The sequence below is a fragment of the Equus przewalskii genome, chromosome 18 (genome assembly GCF_037783145.1).
Source record: "Equus przewalskii isolate Varuska chromosome 18, EquPr2, whole genome shotgun sequence".
Classification (NCBI taxonomy): Eukaryota; Metazoa; Chordata; class Mammalia; order Perissodactyla; family Equidae; genus Equus; species Equus przewalskii.
Genome location: NC_091848.1, coordinates 33,143,874 through 33,160,318, shown reverse-complemented (window position 1 = coordinate 33,160,318; position 16,445 = coordinate 33,143,874). Strand labels below are relative to the sequence as shown.

The 16,445-nt window shown below is 40.6% G+C and overlaps 1 protein-coding gene across 1 annotated transcript in view; it reads left to right on the top strand.

Moving 5' to 3' along the window:
- LSG1 (large 60S subunit nuclear export GTPase 1) overlaps window positions 1–15,141 on the top strand; it is a 30,601-nt gene extending 15,460 nt beyond the window's left edge. Inside the window, exons 8-14 of the mRNA XM_008534721.2 lie at window positions 2,508–2,924; window positions 5,383–5,484; window positions 5,630–5,773; window positions 7,650–7,773; window positions 10,309–10,388; window positions 11,747–11,920; window positions 14,660–15,141. Of these exons, the coding sequence (XP_008532943.2) occupies window positions 2,508–2,924; window positions 5,383–5,484; window positions 5,630–5,773; window positions 7,650–7,773; window positions 10,309–10,388; window positions 11,747–11,920; window positions 14,660–14,839 (1,221 nt within the window). The 3' untranslated portion in view covers window positions 14,840–15,141. The remainder of the gene's footprint in view (window positions 1–2,507; window positions 2,925–5,382; window positions 5,485–5,629; window positions 5,774–7,649; window positions 7,774–10,308; window positions 10,389–11,746; window positions 11,921–14,659) is intronic.
- Window positions 15,142–16,445: the final 1,304 nt, after the last annotated feature.

The following is a 16,445-nucleotide window of genomic DNA, read 5'->3' as shown; positions in this document are numbered from 1 at the left end:
TGGGGCCAAGGTAGAGTTCATTTTGGATGTGCAGTTTGCTTTTTTTTCCTTCTAGCTTTGAATCATCTGCAGATTTGTATGTTTCCCCTTCTGTGTATCTTTCCAGTCACTGATAAGATTTCTGAACAGATGAGGACCAAGGGTAGGACTCTGTAACGTCCTGTGGACTTATCAAGCACCCTGTACCATGCATTTTAGTGTGAGGAATACAGGTGTATTTGCAAGGATATAACAATAATAATATAATTATTATATTATATTATTATAAATTATATTACTATAAATATTATAGTAATTATTCTTTTATTACTGTTGTTAATAAAAACTAACCCATGGAAAACTTATTCTCTGCTACACACCACTGTCCTAAGCACCTTACATACTTTATTCATTTAATCTTCTTAACACTAGGTATAAGTACTTACTGTCCGCAGGCAGTCTGGCTTCATGGTTTTTCCTCCTAACCATCATTTCTTTTGTTTCACATCTTTCCTGAAAGTTGCTATCTTGCTGAAGTTTTCGAATAAATATTAATCACTATATCTCTTAGCCCTGGTGCGCCAACCCAATAACCGTATCAAAAGTGGGAAAAGGGTTAGTTTCTACGTCTGTGGTATTCCCTGGACTGTTAGCAAAGTAGTAAATTCCACCAGGAAATGGGGTTTGTTTGTGTGATCTGTTCTCGGGAAACCCTTGCTGGCTCCTGTTGCTGTCTGTCTGCTTTTTAGGGCTCACCAGGTAACTTGTGGAATTGTTTCCACATCAGACTGTGGGTTAACAGTGTGTGGTTTATGGAAGATATTCCTTCTCCCTTTTTAAAAGCCAGGCACCATTCGCTCCTCCCAAGTCTTCTGAAATCTCTACTGTTCTTCGCGATTTCCCAAGAAAAAATAACCGGCTACTGTTGTGATGTCATATCTGTAATCACATCTGTCATTTGAGGATCAAATAGGAATGTCTAAAAATGGCTTGATATTCACTGTTTTCTTGCCATTCTGAAGTTTGGGTCTTCTGCTATAGTTGTTCTGCCCCTTCTTATTTTACAAAAATATGACCTTTTTTGAAATGAGTACTGTGGTTTTCTCTTGGCCATCTGTTAAATGGCACTCTGTTCCTCAAAGGATTGACTTTTCCCTTTTTCTTTTTTTTTCTTTTTTGTGTGAGGAAGATTGTTCCTGAGCTAACATCCGTGCCAATCTTCCTCTGCTTTGTATGTGGGATGCTGCCACAACATGACTTGATGAGTGGTGTGTAGGTCCGTGCCCGGGACCCAAACCTGCGAACCCCGGGCCACCTAAGCAGAGCACACGAACTTACCCACTACACCACCAGGCCAGCCCCTGTTTTCTTTTTATTTTTAATATAGTTACTACAAAGTCCTTTTTTTATCTTTATCATTTTTGTTGAACCTAAACCTCTTCTGCCTTACTTTTCCTAACTTACATCCACGTTGAGTTCACATTCTTGTTTTCTGTCTCTCTTGTGTTTTGAAATGATTCAGAAGAGCTCACGGTGAAGACTCACTCACTTCTTTACATTCATTGCTCATTTGTCATAGAAGTTGCTTCCAATTCTATGGTTCTGTTGTAAGCCATATTTCTTTTTGACTTGCCAGGCATGGTTAGGAAATCCTACCTCTTTTCCGACATTTTGTTTATATCTGTACCTTCCTAAAATTTAGGAAACCTGTTTAACTGTGTTCATTGTGTTCTCCTCCGTGACAGCTGCTCATATTAACAGCAAGGTTTGCATCACCTGTAAATGCAAACCAGTTCACCCTTGTTGATATAAATTAGTAACACTGTAAATTGCCTTATTTCTGCTTTATCAGTAGGAATGCAGAAGAATTAACACACCTGTGAATAGTAAATGATTTCTTACCTTTCTCTATTCAAAGCAAGTCTTTAATTGGTGAATAATTTCCGCATACGGAGTTGAGTTTTGTTGCTCCTGCATTTCATACGCAGGGCACCAGGACCCATGGTGCTTTGAGTTTTAAAGGCGATTATAAAGGAATAGCAGTTCCCCTAAACCTGCAACCACTGTCTTTAAAAACGCAAATGTAAAGTGAAGCTCAGATTACACCCCTCTTGCTTTGTTCAGAGAGGAGAATGTTAACATGTTTTATTATTAATGAGAAATGCTTTGTTTTATTCTACAGCCCATTGCAAAATAATATACTGCCAAAGAATTCAGCTTGACATGGGCTTTTCTAAATCCTTGCTTTCGTAAAAGATTGATCTGTTAGAAAAGTAATAGATGTTATTTGTACAAAGTTTAAGTAATACAGAAATGTATAAAGTGCAGGCCCACCGCCCTCGCCCCCGCACGACACTGCTCTTGAGAGTTGGGTTGTGTCCCTGCACTGAAAGGCTTATGTTGTCCCCTTCATGACTTTCCTTGTCCTCTGTGCATCTGAGATAACCAGCTCTTGAGTATTTTCACTAGAGTGAAAAGTGCAGTTGTTAGACACTTCAGAACTCTTGTGATTTCTGTTATTTCATCAGGAACAGGTAAATGGAGATGCTGAAGAAGCCAACGCAACTGAGTTGGAAAACTCCAGTTGCGATGAGGCTGAAACTCCACATGATGACACTGAACATCTTCTAGGTGGGAATTCTCTCTCACTTAGTGAAGTTGCCACTAGTGATGAAGACGACAGTGAGTATGAGGACTGTCAGGAGGAGGAGGACGAAGATTGGCAGACATGTTCGGAAGAGGACAGCAACCCTGGTGAAGAGGCCGGCGGCCAGGACTGCAGAGAAAGCTGTACTGTGGATTCTGAGGCTCAGGGCAGGAAGACTCCGGAGAAGAGGCAAATACACAATTTTAGCCACCTGGTATCAAAGCAGGAATTATTGGAGATCTTTAAGCATCTACACACTGGGAAGAAGGTGAAAGATGGGCAACTTACTGTTGGACTGGTAAGATGAAATATGTCATCAAATTGTTACCACATGAAGATCGTTATTCCCCATCCTTTGGTAGCTACCCTGGAACTCCAGAGACCAGTCAGGCTTCTGATATCATAGGGAACTGCTGTCTTCTTGTTGCCCACTGGCATCATGGGAGTCCGAAGTGTGGCAGGCAAAGCCAGCTCAAAAGCGTGAACTTTCTCAAGGCTTATATTGGTTACACCCGTGTTCATAACAATTACCTTCTCTAGTCTCCTTCCAGTTCAGCCCTGCCTGTCATGTGACTTACCAAGAGATACTAGAATGAGAGAGCTTTTAATGTTGTCTTCAGACTTCCAGTCCAACGTTCTTACTTTCTGTAAGCTTTTGGCATCCTGTGATCCTTGCCAGCTTATTACTGTCAATGTTCAGATGCATGTTAGGGAGAATCCCAACATCTTGGGGACAGGCAGACTATGACAATTGCTTTAGTTGCATAAACACTACAAATGGGGGAAAGGAGATCACATCTCTAACTCCATTTCCCCTAATTCCAAGGGCAGCTTTGAAAACTGCCCAAACCCCCAGGAGATACAGCATGGCTCCAGATGGCCCCATCTTTAGCTAAAGAAATGTAAGATGTTAGAGAAGGTATTTATTTATTTTTAAAATTTTCCAGTGATAAGGTGTTTATTTTAAACATTTCCATCCAAGAGAATGAAACAGAATGGAAGAAAGTAGATCATGGCAGATGTAAAGTCCTCCAGCTCTTAAATTACACGCCAGATATAGTTAATCCTCATTACTTTGAGCCTCCGTTCCCTCCTCCCAATAAGAAGCCTACTTAAATCTGTAGTAGCTCACGTTTGATTTTAGTCCACAGTTCAAAGAGTTGTCCCTGGAGGCAGGCAGACCTCTGTGTAATCCCACTTCTGCAGCGGAACTGGTTTACCTGCTGTCAACCTGGAGAAAGTTACTTAACTTCTCTCAGTTTTAAGGCTTCATTTCTCCATATTGCTAAAAATTCGTTTTCCACATGTGCAAGAAAGCCCAGCTTCCCTAAGAGTTGGTTTCTTTCTTTCTCACATTTATGGAAATGCTAAGCAGGCTCTCTCACTTTCAGAATTTCTTGCTCTAGAAATCCTGAGAATCGTTTATTCACTCTGCAAACATTTATTCATCCCCTGCCACATGCCAGGCATGCTTCTGGGCCCTGGCATTGTTTTAGTAGACAAGACGGACAGAGTCCACTCCCTCGTAGGGCCTGTAATTCCCAGTGCGACGAGTGTGAAGAGGGGAAAGTTCCACATGCTATAGGGGTATATAATGAGGGAACGTGATTGGGGAGTGGGGGAGATGACAGCAACAGAAGTCCCCTCCCCCCAACAAATAACATTCAAACAAATAATAATATGTAATTAGGATATAAACACAAAGCAGTAGGAGAACATGGAAATTAATGAGCGGTCATCTGAAATCTTTCTATGAGAGGTTGCACCTTCAAGTATAATGTGAGGTTTTGACAAGTGACAATGGAAAGGCACTCCTGACAGATAAAGGTAAATGTTTAAGCAAAGCTCCAGGAGTGGCAAAGTGTGTTCATGGAATGGCAGGTAATTGAGTGTGGCTGAAGTGTGAAGAGTGGTGAGAGTTAAAGCTGGAATGGTGAAAGTATGGCCAGTGTGAGTTCTGTAATAGGTGGAAAGTTGGGATTTTATGTTCAGCAGGATGGTGTTTATAATCTTCCAGTCACGTTGATGGAGGGTCCTTGGCCCCATCTCAGAGTGGGAATCGGATTTGGAAGCATGGAGGAATGCCTGAGAGAAAGCATGGAACAAGGGTGGTGTGATTTAAGCAAAAAGATTGCTTGTCATCTTATTTGAGAACTTCTTTTGTTCCTGTGTATGATCCTGCTTGAGCTGAGGCAACATGAAGTTTCAGATTTATTGATAGTGTTGGGGAGAGGCAGAGGGCAAGGACTGGATATTGTCTTACCCTGAACCCAAGAGTAAGTGATATTATAGCTTATTAACCCACATCAGGTCTTTGTGCCAGTTACAGTTTTTAGCTAGCAAGACAGAAACTTGGTGATAAGTCATTAAAAGTTAAAAATAATTGTGTGTTGGGATGATTAAGACATCTGTGTGATGCTTGGCTTCACCCACAGTGTGGAACATGCGGTGGAAACAGCGAAATGCCTGTAGGTGCAGCAGTGTTGGGGAGGGGGGGCTGAGAACAAGGGGGTGAGGTGTCCTATAGCATCTGCTGTTATAACAAAACCTGTAAAAATTAAACGTACTTTGCTTGACTGTTCATCGCTGGAGACAAGTCAGAATAAATGCAGTCACACCACAGGGGGAAAAATTGTGTAACAAACAGCATCTATTTCAAGTAATCTTCTAAGCAACCAGACACTGATGCTAGTGTTGCCACTATTTATGTAACATCTTTGAGTCTTTGAGAAATACACTGTTGACTGTTCTTCTAGGTGGGCTACCCAAATGTTGGTAAGAGTTCAACTATCAACACCATCATGGGCAACAAGAAAGTGTCTGTGTCTGCTACTCCTGGGCACACCAAGCATTTTCAGGTATTTCTGCAGCCTTGACCTCTGTGTTTGCTTCTCAGCCACTTTCTCCGTCTGGGTATTTTCTGAAGTTCTTTGCCGCTCATATGCTGCCCTTCTTTCCCTTCTCTGCTGTATGCCCAGCATAAACCTCTTACTTGTCTTGCAGACTCTCTATGTGGAACCTGGCCTCTGCTTATGTGACTGCCCAGGCCTGGTGATGCCATCCTTTGTCTCTACCAAGGCAGAGATGACTTGCAGTGGAATCCTCCCAATTGACCAGATGAGAGATCACGTCCCACCTGTGTCACTAATATCCTTTCTGCTTTGCGCAGGCTCTGGTTGTTATGTGTATATGAGGGCTTCCCGTTTGGACATTGCCTTGCATTTGATGCAAGGTATCAAGTCTGATATCTTGAGAATGGAAAATCTAAAATACTTCTTAGTGATCTGCCCAAGTTTATACAATGAGATGACGTTGGGACTTCAGAATTAGACCCTCATGTCCTGATTGCAGCGGTGTGGCCTGGTACAAATGGAACAACCCAGGCTTGGAATCTCAGCCCCCACTTGCAAACGTGTTTGAATTTGACTGTATGAGTGACTTCGGTAAACTTGCCTTCCAGAGACTTTCCTTTTCTATAAAATGGGGGTAATAATAGCTGCTTCACAGTTGATTGGGAGAATTTAATCATTATAGCTAACATTTATTGCATGGTTGCTATGTGCTTTACAAAACATTTATCAAGTAATAACTCATTTAATTCTTAAAACAACCTTTGAAGTGGGTACTGCTATTGTTCCCGTTTCTTTAAACTTAAGGAAACTGAGGCACAGAGAAGTTAAACAGTTGGCCTAAGCTCTCACAGTGAGTATTGGGAGCTCTGCTGCCTGTTAGCAGCATAATGAGTTAACTTTGTGTGAAGTATCTAGGATAGTGTCTAGCATGGAAAAAGTAGTCCAAGATAGATCTGTTAAGACCTGCAGGGTCTAAGATTTCACCCTACTTACAGGCTGACGGGTTAGTCTGTTACTATTTTGTGGATCCTGGCAGAAGAGAGGAGGCTCCATGAAATTGGCACACGACCTTGTGGATTTGTGAGTAAGGAAAAATGTCAGGTGCTGCACGGTTCTTGACAAGATCCCTGATGACTACCCCTACGGCCACAACTTTTTGTTTACCCCAATTTATTTTCTTTCTAGAAGAAGTAATGAGTAAGAATTCATTTACCAGGATAAATAAAATATATTATCGCTAAAATAGAATACTATAAGTTGTTAAAAAGAATACACTAAATCTGCCTACAGCAACTTGATTAAATCTCAAAACATTATATGTACAGTATGACACCATTTTTGTAAAGATTTTCCTCTCGTAAATTGATACTTCGTATTAATAGATACCTGTGAATGTGAAAGTGTGAAAAGTGGGCTGAAGGATGCACCACAAACTGCTTTCCCCTGGGTGGGGGAGGCACTGGTATAATGTTTGAATTTTTTAATGTAATTTTTAGTAGGTGAAATATTGTTATTAATTCTTGGTAGTTGGAAACACAGGTGTTATGTTATTTATGCTTTTCTGTGTATTTTAAGTTTCTCTGTAAGTCAGTAATGAGGCACGCATTGAGCATTTACAAGCCAGCTTAGGTTGGTTTCTGTGGAGGACACAGGCATGAATCAGATGTGGATCCTGCCCTTTCAAGGTTAGATCTGGGGCGGGATATGGAGCACGTGCCTGAATAACTGGTACAAGATAGAAGGTTGTACGTGGCTTAAGGAAAGTCTGAGTAATTAGACAAGGGAGGAAAAAAATAATCTCTGCTTGCATAGTTGTAAGGATTAGAAACAAAGACTCTTCGTGCTTTATTCCTGAATTAGGATCATCTCACAAATTTATCATTCATTTAGAATCATGCTTTTCAGGGTAAAAATGTGTTAGCTTTAAGGTCTGTTTCAGAGATAATATTTTAATAGTTATTTTTAAAGGATTCATTTGGAAGTGATCATTGGTGTGGCATAAAGTTTTGTTTAAAAGAGAAAAAAAACAATCTTCAGTAACTGCCCTCCTCTTGGAGAGGTGAGCAGCTTTTTGTCAAAAGTGCTGAAGTACCATGTTCTTAGAGGCGTGTGTCAGACAGCGTGGGAGGGCCGGGCTCAGTTCAGGGGACTGTATTCCTTCACAAGCTTATGTTTGCCAGAATATTCCGAGATACGTTTTAGAAGCTACCTATGGCATTAATATCATAAAGCCTAGAGAAGATGAGGATCCCTGTCGACCTCCAACATCAGAAGAACTGTTGACAGCTTATGGATGTGAGTTGGGATTTATTTTAAAACATGAAAAAAAATAATATACTTAATGAGAGAAATGCTTGTCTGCAAAGATACAAATTCAGAATTTTTCTTAGCATTTGTTGCGTCAGCTTTGAGGGTTGATGTTTTTGTCGTCTCTGTTGCCTTGCCTATGAGGTGACCTCCAGGAGGTTGATCTGGTGATGGTTTCAGGGTCCACCCGTAAGGGAGGGAGAGCTGACTGCTCCCTGAGTGTTACTTCACTTCGGTGTGTTAGTGCTTTTAGAGTTAGAGAAGGAGATGCTTGTATCCTCTGCCTCTTCCCCAGGTCTGCCCTCTCCTAACCTGCAGCACAGAAATCGATCCCTGGGAAACACATCTTCCCATGCGCTCCTTCCCTGAAGGAGGGAGGCCTAGATGCCGTCACTGTAAAGGCCCCACAGGGAGCCCTGGCAGGGCCTGTCAGCGGCTGTCACCCACTTCTAAGAAAAAGCCCGTAGGGCCATTCACCACTTTGATGGTACTCAGGTGTAGACACAGGTTCTCATCTGAGGCTGTCTTGGCTTTTTCTGGAGTCTTCTCCTTATCAGGAAAGAAAAGGGTTGTTGGGAGGAAAGTGAGTATACTTATCAGAGCAGGGTAGGAGAGTTGTGAGGGAGCCTCAGGAGGGAGAGCCTCAGAGATTGCGACAGAGTGGAGCTGATTAGGATGGAGACACAGAACGTACTCTTTGCCCGTCCATCGGTCCCTTGCCAACCTCGTTTGACATTAAAATGAGTCCACAGCTCTCCTGTCTCTATGTTTTACCCCACTTCTACTGGGAGTTACCTTTGCCTATCATTTCTCCAGCTGATTGTGACTTCTTTACCTTAAATACAAACTTTAAAGGTGGTCTGGGTAAAGAAGAGCAGCCTTAGAAGCGTTTCCTGCATGTGTGGCTGGCCTTTAAAGGAATTTCCACCAGCTCTTGGGAAGGAAAAAAATCTGTCTACTGGCGGAGAAAGGTGATTTGATACGAACCACGCTTAAATCAGACCTAGGAGTTAGTTGAGAGACTTTAAAGAGGATAAGTGCTAAGCACTTGTGGTAAGACTGGTACAGTCACAAAGTCCTAGAACTTGAAGATCACCCAGCTCTCGTCCCCCTTTTTTTAAGACAGCTAATCTGACAGCAGAGCCTGAAATGACCGCCCCGGGGTGGTTCTGGTCAGTGGCAGAGCCTGGGTGAGAACCCAGATTTCCTAATGCAGACTTCTCTCCACTGTGCTGGCCTGAAACGGGGAAAGGCGGGCTTCTACCAGACTTCCCATTTGGTCTGACTTCCAGATGAAACTGAAAGAATGAGAGTGTTTTAAGATTTTGTCATCTAATTCTGTCTGATAAAATCAGAATAAGGGAAAAGCCAGTTTGTAAAAATGGATGGCCACATGTGTACGGTTTCTAAGATCACCGTCTGCAGGGCTGTAAAGAAGCGTCATTGGCGGTTCATTGTAAGTGCCGTCACTCACTCATTTTAATTTGCATTTCTTTAAACACTAGTGAAATTGAGCATCTGTCCCTGTATGTGTATTTATATTATATTTATTATATATTATTAATATTATATATTATAATATATAATATATTTATATTATATGGCCGTTTATATTTCTTCTGGGAATCACCTTTTTCTGTGTGTTTGGCTTTTTAACGATTTGTGGGAGTTCTTTGTTACATGTGCCATAAATGTTTTTCCCAATGTTTGTTTATGGTTTCTCGAGCCCTGTAGAAGTTAATTTTAATAGACTATTTTTTTCCTTTTTGGCTCAATTGGACTTGGTGTTTTACTTGGGAAGACCTTTCCTATCCCAAGAGGACAGAACTGTTTTCCTGTAATCTTTTATTTTTTTAAACCTTTAGATTTTTAATCTGACTAAATGTATTTTTGTGTATGGTGTGAACTAGGGTTCTATTTTCTTCTAAACTAAAGCCAACACACAGCTAGTGTGTGAGGGAGCTGAGTTTTGAACCCAACCTGTCTGCCAAACCCCGTATCCTTAACGTCGCTGCTCTGTGACTCTTCTGAGTTAATATCAAAGGGGTCTTTGTTGTATGTTTGGGAAACTGAAAAAAGTGTAGCTATATCATTAAATAAGGAAACTTGCCCTGTGGCTTTGAGTTTTGCTAATAATAGGACAACACAGCGTTCTCCAGGTAGCTTCCTTGTATAAATGTTTACAGTCAAGAAATGAAAGAAATAACTGGAGTAGAGAGAAATTGAATGTGTCTGTCACAGCATGGGCCTAGGTGGTCGGTAGGATATCAGACTATAACAGTCTAGTCTATTTTCCTAGATTATCAAATGTTTTTATAATGCTAACCAAAATATTTTCTACATTAATTGATTTTTTAAAGAAATAGAGTAAGGATGCATAGTTAGTGTAGTGATTTATTTGGTTACATAGTTTACGTAGTTAATGTAGTGATGGAAAAAGCTAGATTTCCATCACCTCAGTTGTGTTTGTTGTGGTGTTCTGTTTCCTAACTTAGGTGTTGCAAATTTCATTTCTCCTCACAGATATGCGAGGATTCATGACGGCCCATGGGCAGCCAGACCAACCTCGATCTGCGCGCTACATCCTGAAGGATTATGTCAATGTGAGTGAACCTTGCTTCTTGTTGCTCTTGAATAAGTAAATCTTCTTTCTCCGTAGTGTGTTCTTAGATAATGGCAACCTGTTAAGTTATAAAGGAATATTTTCTCATTGAGATTGTGTTATAGCTGGAGTTGTGTTCTTGATCCAAGGCAGCTAGCACCATATAAATCATAGACGTGACTGACAACATAATATGAGAGATGAAGATCTCTGAACATCTGTTATCAGTGAAAGTGATAAATTTATGCCTCTGGTCTTTCCATCTCCTGCAGCCCTTTGCTTGTTTCTGTTGCAGCCATATCACAATCTTCCTTAACTATAGCTGTGTATGTGCCTATTTTCTTATACTTATCTAGTAACAATAATAATAGCTACTATTTATGCAAAGCTAACCCCACTAGAATAGTTCTAAGTGTTTTACAAGTATTATCTCATTAAAAATAATAAGTCTGAGGTTTTTATTCTCATATTACAAATGAAAACTTGCTAAGTTTTGGGTTTCCTCCTCAATAAAATAGGAATAGTGCCTCTCTCATGAGATCGTTATGGGAAATAAGTGAGAACAGTGTATGCATATGGAGATGTGTGTGTGTGTGTATATACATACACACAAACACACCACTCTGCTCAGTGCCTGGCATTTACTTAGCCCACAATAATTTTTATATATTAAGCTTAATTCTTTCCGTAAATACACACAACATGGCCCGAATAATAACTGGTTGTGATGGTTTGGCTTTATTCCCTCCTCCTCTCAATACCACATCAGCAGAGCTCTTGGAACAGAGAAGTAAAAGTGAGCAGCCATATTCTCTCGCCTTCAATTCAGGAAGAAAGTAGTTAATAGAACATTTGTATGGATAAATTATTTATTCATTTGCCATTTATAAAACTAGATGAGAAGGTGAGTTAAAAACAACCAGTTTTCAGTGTTTATGCTGGAAAGAGGAAAGTTTGCACCCAGTGAACAACTGCAACTTGCCCAGTATCGCCATGAGTACAGTCATACTGTCCACTGTGTCCTGGTTTTTGTTTTGGAAAATACTCTTCTTCAGTATAATCATATAAGTGTTCTGAAGAATACTCTAGTAGAAATGCAGACAAGGTAGCAGGAGCACAGAGGAGACAGGTTTCATGCTAGTTTGGGGCTCTGGGAAGAGCTAGGCATCTAGAACACTAGGATCACCATCACATATTAGTGAGGACTCTGTGGTCAGAGTTGACGAAAACTCGGCTCAGCCAGCTTAATCACGAAGCAGAAAGCTCTGGCACAGTGTGCCCGTGTGGAGATGTCTCCTCTGAGGACTTTACACAGATGGCACTTACAAGGCGCTGTTGTCATTCGCATTGTCTTTGTAGGGTAAACTTCTGTACTGTCATCCTCCTCCTGGAAGAGATCCAGTGACCTTTCAGCATCAACACCAGCGATTCCTAGAGAACAGAATGAATGGTGGTGAAGTCAAAGTGCAGCCAGGTGGAAATAGAAAAGCAAAACAGATTGAAAATGTAGTTGACAAAACTTTTTTCCATCAGGTAAGTTTTAAAGTTTCTTTAACTTCTGACCCACCACATTTTGCATAACAGTTTTATTGAAATATCAGGCACATACTGTAAAATTCACCCTTTTAAAATATACAGTTCAATAGTTATAGTATATTTACAGAGTTGTGCAACCATCAGCACTAATTTTAGAGCATTTTTATCACTTCAAAAGGAAACCCTGTATGCATTAGCATTCCCTCCCATTCCCCTCTCCCCTCAGCCCCTCCCAACCACTAATCTTTCTCTTTATATAGAGTTGCCTGTTCTGGACATTTCATATAAATAGACATACAGTATGTGGTCTTTTTGTGACTGACTTCAACTTAGTATAATGCCTTCAAGCTTCATCCATATATCAGTACTGTATTCCTTTTTATTGCTAAATAATATTCCATTGAATGGCTATACCACATTTTGTTTATCCATTTATCTATTGATGTCCATTTGGGTGGTTGCCACTTTTTCTCTATTATGAATAATGTTGCTGTGAACATTCACGTGCAAATTTTTGTGTGGACGTATGTTTTCAGTTCTCTTGGGTACATACTTAGGGTGGGGTTGCTGGGTCATATGGGAACTCCATGTTTAACATTTGAGGTACTGCCAAACTTTCCAAACTGGCTGTATCATTTTACACTCCCACCAGCAATGTATGAGGGTTTAAATTTCGCCACATCCTTGCCAATCTTTATTTTCTGTCTTTTTTATTTTAGGCATCCTAGTAGTGTGTGTGAGGTGGTGTCTCATGGTTTTGACTTGTTTCTCTAATGATTAATGATGTTGAGCATCTTTTCATGTGCTCACTGGCACGTGTATATCTTCTTTGGAGGAATGCTTGTTGTTGAGTTCTGAGAGTTCTCAGTATATTCTGGATACAAGCTTTTAAAATCATATTTTTGATTTGCAAATATTTTCTCCCATTTAGTAGGTTGTCTTTTCTCTGAGCCAGCACATTTTAATGACTTTAGTTGTTTACCTCACAGCTACAATTTGTATGCAGCATTTTAAAGAACAACTTTATATGCAGAACAGTTTAATCATGTAATTGTACCTAATGTATTTGTTAAATGCTTTTAAGTGACTACAGTAGCCAAAAGGGGGCTGGGGGGGTGGTCAGTTGTATCCAGAGAATGACTGTCTCTGTGTTCATCTGGGGCGTTATTTGTGTGCCTCACACTGAGCCTGTGGTGCAGCAGGCCAAGCGGATGTTATTACCCCCATTCTACCACCGAGGACATGGAGACTCAAGGAGGCTGAGTGACTTACCCAGGGACACTTGTTTTAAATGACAAAGCTGGAATGGAACTTAGATTGTTGTGGCTCCTAGTTTGAATTATATCCAAGGCTGCCAATATTTAACAGAAAATTTACCCATATGCAGAAAGATCACAGGTTCTTTCTTGAGCCTGCTACTGTCATACAGGACAAGTTGAATTTTTAAGTGTTTACAAAACATTTCTAAAGGTCATGTACAAGAATGCTGAAAACTGAGAGTTAATTACAATATAATAATGCATGAATCTAAGCTTTAGCCTCCAGAGTAATACTTCACTGTTATAAGAAATCATGAGATACTGCTTTACACTTGCAGATCATATTGGATTAAATTCTTTTTGCTAAGTAAACTTAAAATTTGTTTAGTTTTTTTTCTTTTGTTTTGTTTTACTTAAATCACAAATTTATCAGAACTTTTTTGAGCACTTTCTGTGTGCCAACTACTATGTTAGGACCTGGGATACCAAAATAAGTAAGACACAATTATTATAAAATGATTATATAATGGGATCACATTCTAGCAAAGGAAACACGGGCAAGTTAACAAAGAACATGACATGTTAGGTCTAGGACGGAGGTGGAAGTCAAGTACTTTGTGAACCCAGATTGGGGAGCAGTTGTCTTGGGAGTGAGTGAGAGTGAGAGTGGGTAAGTGAAAGCTACAGAGAGGAAGCGATACTGAAGCTGGACTTTAAGGGACAAAGAAAAATGTGCCAGTTGGAAGGAGTGGTGAGGGTCAGATTTCCAGGCAGAAGGAGGAGTGTGAACAAGGGCATAAAGATATGGGAGCGTGGGTTTTGTCAGTAAAGAGCCCATGTGTAGGTGGCCTTGTGTGCCATGTGAGGAAATATGAACTTGATTCCTTGGGCTACAGGGAGCCTGCAGAGATTTGTAGTGGGACACATGATCAGAGAACTCTTGTAGGAATGTGGACACTGGATCATCAAGCAGTGGAGGAGTCTTGCCGTGGTCTAGGGAAAGCTAATGAACATCTGGGTTAGCAGTGGGGATGGAGAGGAGGGCATAGATGAGTAACGTTGTAGAGACTGGAATCAACAGAACTGAGTGGCTAGCTGTATGTGATAGACACTGAAGACAGAGTGTGCTGTCTTGGCGGCTGGGTGAATTCTTATACCACTAGGTGAAATAAAGAATGGAGAGTCAGCTTCTAACTAAATTTGGGTTGAGGCAGGTTGAATTTTGATATCAAGATAGGAACTTCCAGAAAATAACTGGTATTAGGAGTCTAGTTCTAGATGGTATTAGAAGCTATGGGACTAAATAAAGTTGAGAAGAAAGAGATTGAACTGAAGACAGAACGCTGAGAATGGGGAAAGAGGACCAGTGAAGGAGGTGGAAATCCGCCATCTTGGAGTCCTCCATAAATAACACTGTGCAGTCTCCTCCAAAGGAGACTGCTGACATCTCAAACAATGTTTTCTTCTTGTTTCATAGGAAAACGTGAGAGCTTTGACCAAAGGAGTCCAGGCTGTGATGGGCTACAAGCCTGGCAGTGGCCTGGTCACTGCAACTACCGTGAGCTCTGAGAGCGGGGCTGGGAAGCCCTGGAAAAAACATGGTAACAGAAATAAAAAAGAGAAAAGTCGTAGACTCTACAAGCACCTGGATATGTGAACTTGGGCTGCAGCAGAAATGGCATCTGCCTTGTGCATCCAGACAAGAACAGAAGCTGCTCGTTGCCTGTGGTGCTGTAGAGTGGACCCTGCCCTTGAGGCACCCAGCCACTCCCAGCAGTCAGTATCAAAACCGAGGGGCTCCTCGGAGCACCAGCTCTGACTGACATGGTCACCTTGGAGCCCCAGAAAAGAGGAGGGAATGAATGATAGATATTTGTTGGTGTAAACATATACACAAATGTGTACTAATTTGTAAGTTGGGGATTTTTTGAAAAGATATTAAAATTAAATTGCCACTAACAGATGTTTTATTGGTTTATGTAGATACACTGCCATTTGGGCATTTCATGTTCTTTAAATGATTTTAATTTGCTAAAACATGACTGGCATTTTAGATGGGTTCTTTTGAGTACATTATTTAGATTAGCGATTCTCAACCTCACACACGTACCCAGCACCCCCTGATAGGGCAGAAGGCAGTATCAGATCTTGGAATGGGGGTCTGGTACACGTGATTGTTAAAAGCCCCAGGAGAGCATGACCTATTGAAAAATCACCATCAACATAGCCACTACCACAGAGGGAAGCGTGTGTTTTTCTAGAGCTAACCCACAGGGAGTAAGAAGTGGGTGAGCCAGGGAAGGATTTATACAGGGGAGGAATGAAATGTGTTCTAATTCTTCACTTAAATGTCGGGTGAAAGGTTATTCCAGATCAAGACAGGTAGACTTAGAGGGGGCAAAGCTGAAGATGTAAAATTGTGCTCCTCCCTCTGTAACATCCTGCTTCCAGTCATTCCCTTTTATGTGAGAGAAGTGAGACAGCCTAAAAAGCTCTTGACAGAAGAGGACCAAGCACTGGCGTGTGAAAGCGTGCTTGGTTCCCTTTACGGAAGAACAGACACAGGCATATGGCAGGAACTTTCATATCAAAAGAATAAAGTGTGTATTTAGACTAAGTTTTGCTTTAATGATAGTGTAATAGCCAAAATATGAGACTTTTTAGAAAAAGAGTCTAATATATAATGCTTTCATGCTTTTACTTTTGTAACTGTTTTATTAAAATAGTTTCATACCATACCCCAATATAAAGCATACAATTCAGTGGGTTTTAGTATATTCAAAGGGTTGTACGACCATCACCACAATCAATTTTACATTTTTATCACCCCAAAAAGAAACCCAGTACCCTTTGGCCATCAGCCCCCAATCCACTCACCCCTCACCCCCCAGGCGTAAGCAACCACTAATCTATTTTATATATAGATTTGCCTATTCTATTCATTTCATATAAATGGAATCAATGTCTTCAAGGTTCACCCATGTTAGAGCATTTATCAGTACTTCATTCCTTTTTATTGCCAAATAATATTCCATTGAGTGCACCTACCACATTTTGTTTATCCTTTTATCAATTAATAGACATTTGGGGTTTCTGCTTTTTTTGGCTATTATGCATAATGCTATAAACACTGATGTACAAGTTTTTGGGTAGACATAGATTTTCATTTCTCTTGGTAAATATCTAGGAGTAGAATTGCTGGGTCATTGGAATTGTGATGTATTTAACCTTTTAAGGAGCTGTCAGACTATTTTCCAAAATAG